At 33.0% G+C, this 2335-nt stretch overlaps 1 protein-coding gene across 1 annotated transcript; it reads left to right on the forward strand.

The window, feature by feature from the left end:
- The first annotated feature begins 435 nt into the window (after nt 1-435).
- On the forward strand, nt 436-1874 carry LOC149183247 (putative histone H2A.1). Its single transcript, XM_089417094.1, has 3 exons — nt 436-882; nt 1033-1091; nt 1452-1874. Exons 1-3 carry the CDS (start codon nt 676-678, stop codon nt 1498-1500), a joined length of 315 nt encoding a protein of 104 aa, XP_089273220.1. The 5' UTR covers nt 436-675; the 3' UTR covers nt 1501-1874.
- The last annotated feature ends 461 nt before the right edge of the window (nt 1875-2335 follow it).

The following is a 2335-nucleotide window of genomic DNA, read 5'->3' on the forward strand; positions in this document are numbered from 1 at the left end:
TAATATTTGAATTTAAGGAAACTTATATAGAATTTCACATATGTATGCAATGGTTTGTGTAAATGTTAAAGTTAAAATGATAATAAAAACTAATATTTTAATAAAAACTTGATTATACAAGTTTACATATTTGGTATATATATTATTATTATAATAATAAAAAAGTTTTTTTATTAATATATGTGAACATTCTAAATATAAAAAATATGAACTCCCAAGAAAAGTACCGCAATACTTAGTTTACACCATAACAATAATAAAAAGCTATACGATTAACCACTTTTATTTTTATTATTAATTTTTAAATACTAAAAATTCTTTTATATAATTTAGTTATTTTATTTATAATAATTATTATTATTTTATTTATAATAATAATTATTATTTTTATTATTATTATTATTATTATTATTACTAACATTTTTACTTATATTTACGCCGTAAGGCGTTTCCATTTGAAATCAACTCTCCTCTGGAATTACGTGTACAATTCTGAGCCTTTGATTTAATTGTTAGACGATTAAAACAATCCTGCCCATCCAATTTATTTAACTACAAATTATACAAATTATAAAAATGAAATGCGAACCAGCAGATCGACGGTGTCTCTTCGGCATCTGCATTTTTGTGTACTGTGTAACTCCTGGATTGTTGTAAACTGACAGAGCGCTACCTATGGAAACCTCTACTAAGTCAGGGAAAGGTGCAGGGGGCCGAAAGGGAGAATCCAAGAAAAAGCCCGTCACGAAATCAGTGAAAACCGGCCTTCAATTTCCTGTTGGAAGGCTCGCCAGGTATCTGAAGAATGGCAGATATGCCAAGAGGGTTGGGATTGGAACCCCCATTTTTCTTGCAGCTGTGCTTGAATACCTAGCACCTGAGGTAAATATTGATATGAATTCTGTTTTTAACACATTGATTTGGTTCTATGATGTAGCGATTTGTTTGGTGGTTCCATTGTATCAGTGGCTTTTGTCAATTACCTCAAGTCTCAGAATTTAGGTTTTTGCCGAAAAATATCCATCTCAACAGTACTCTACATTTTCTTCACCCGATCCTCAACGCGGTTACACCGGCTTTTTAGAAGGATGGTAAGCATTCATTGAAGACCTATTGGATTTTATCTAATGATTTATTTGGTTTGGTTTGATGATCATATTGTTGTATATTATTTGTTCTCATTGCATGTGAATTGGGTTAGGTCAAGTGTTAATTGGCATTTGCCAACACTATTGAACATTTTTTATGGATCCCTAAAGCTAGTTGTACCTTCCACAGTATATGCTGACTAGTATCTCAATCATGCAGGGAACCTGGCTTGCTGTGGTTCCCTTTTATCTTGGTTTATCTCCATGGATGGGTTTAGTAGTCTTTTCTACAGGAAATTATTTTTGACTTTATTCATATTATTGCCATTGATAATTTGTTGATGTTGTTGGTGATGCGTATAGCCTGGCAGCTCTTTGTTGCTGCTGTTTGCTTGAGGAGTGCTGCCCGTGATATGTATAAATGGATATGAGGGCATCGATTGATTTGAACACATGCAATGATTTGCGAGAGTAATATCTGGGCCATCCAGTTTGAAGCTTTTCCCCGTTGTTCTGTTTCTCGACTCTACCAAACAGCATTAAGAGCGAGAAGGTATTAATGTGGACAGACACATGTTGAAGTAGTATTTTCCATTTTGCATTAGTAGTAGGCCGTTTGACATTACCATCATTAATAGCTGAAATGGGTTGGTTTCATGTTGTAAAAATCTATTGTATTTTGCTTGAAAACTGCAGCAGAGCCGAAATGTTAGTTCATTACACTATATATTCAATATATGTAACACGGGCTTTTTGGGTTTATTATACATTTTAGATCTGGAACCATGCCACGGGATATATATATAAGAGGATTTTCTTAAGAATTATGAATATCTTTTTATTTGGTGAGTACTGCCTTTTGTTCAAGGCATAGTATTTAAATAGATGCCTGCTTGGAGGCCTGAATGTGTGTTTTATCAGTTGCAAAATGTGGCAGATATTTAAGTATCTGGCTCATTGCTGTCTATTTAGTTTATGTAACATGATGCATTTGGATTTTATTGTGCAGGCTATAATTGGAACAATGCTATGGGATATCTTTTTATGATTTTTCTCTTAAGCATCATAAATAATCTTTATGTTTGGTTGATGCCTCACTATGCTGAAGATGATGTCATTTGAGTAGATGCCTGATTGTTAACCTGAATGTGTAGTTTTGTAAATGTGTCTGGCGCCCTTTTTTTATGTTAACTTAGATGAAGCAGTCATTTGAGTATGGATGTTTCTTGCATCTTTTAAGATGATTA

Source organism: Pinus tabuliformis, chromosome 3_2 (assembly GCF_031772625.1).
Source record: "Pinus tabuliformis cultivar Carrire ecotype Pingquan chromosome 3_2, CPIR1, whole genome shotgun sequence".
Taxonomy (NCBI): Eukaryota; Viridiplantae; Streptophyta; class Pinopsida; order Pinales; family Pinaceae; genus Pinus; species Pinus tabuliformis.

Excerpts from the sequence above, each read along its gene's own strand:
- LOC149183247 (XM_089417094.1), top strand. The coding sequence starts at position 676 with ATGGAAACCTCTACTAAGTCAGGGAAAGGTGCAGGGGGCCGAAAGGGA. Across the intron at positions 883-1,032 it reads TTGAATACCTAGCACCTGAG|TACTCTACATTTTCTTCACC; the intron begins GTAAATATTGAT and ends CCATCTCAACAG. Across the intron at positions 1,092-1,451 it reads ACCGGCTTTTTAGAAGGATG|CCTGGCAGCTCTTTGTTGCT; the intron begins GTAAGCATTCAT and ends TGATGCGTATAG.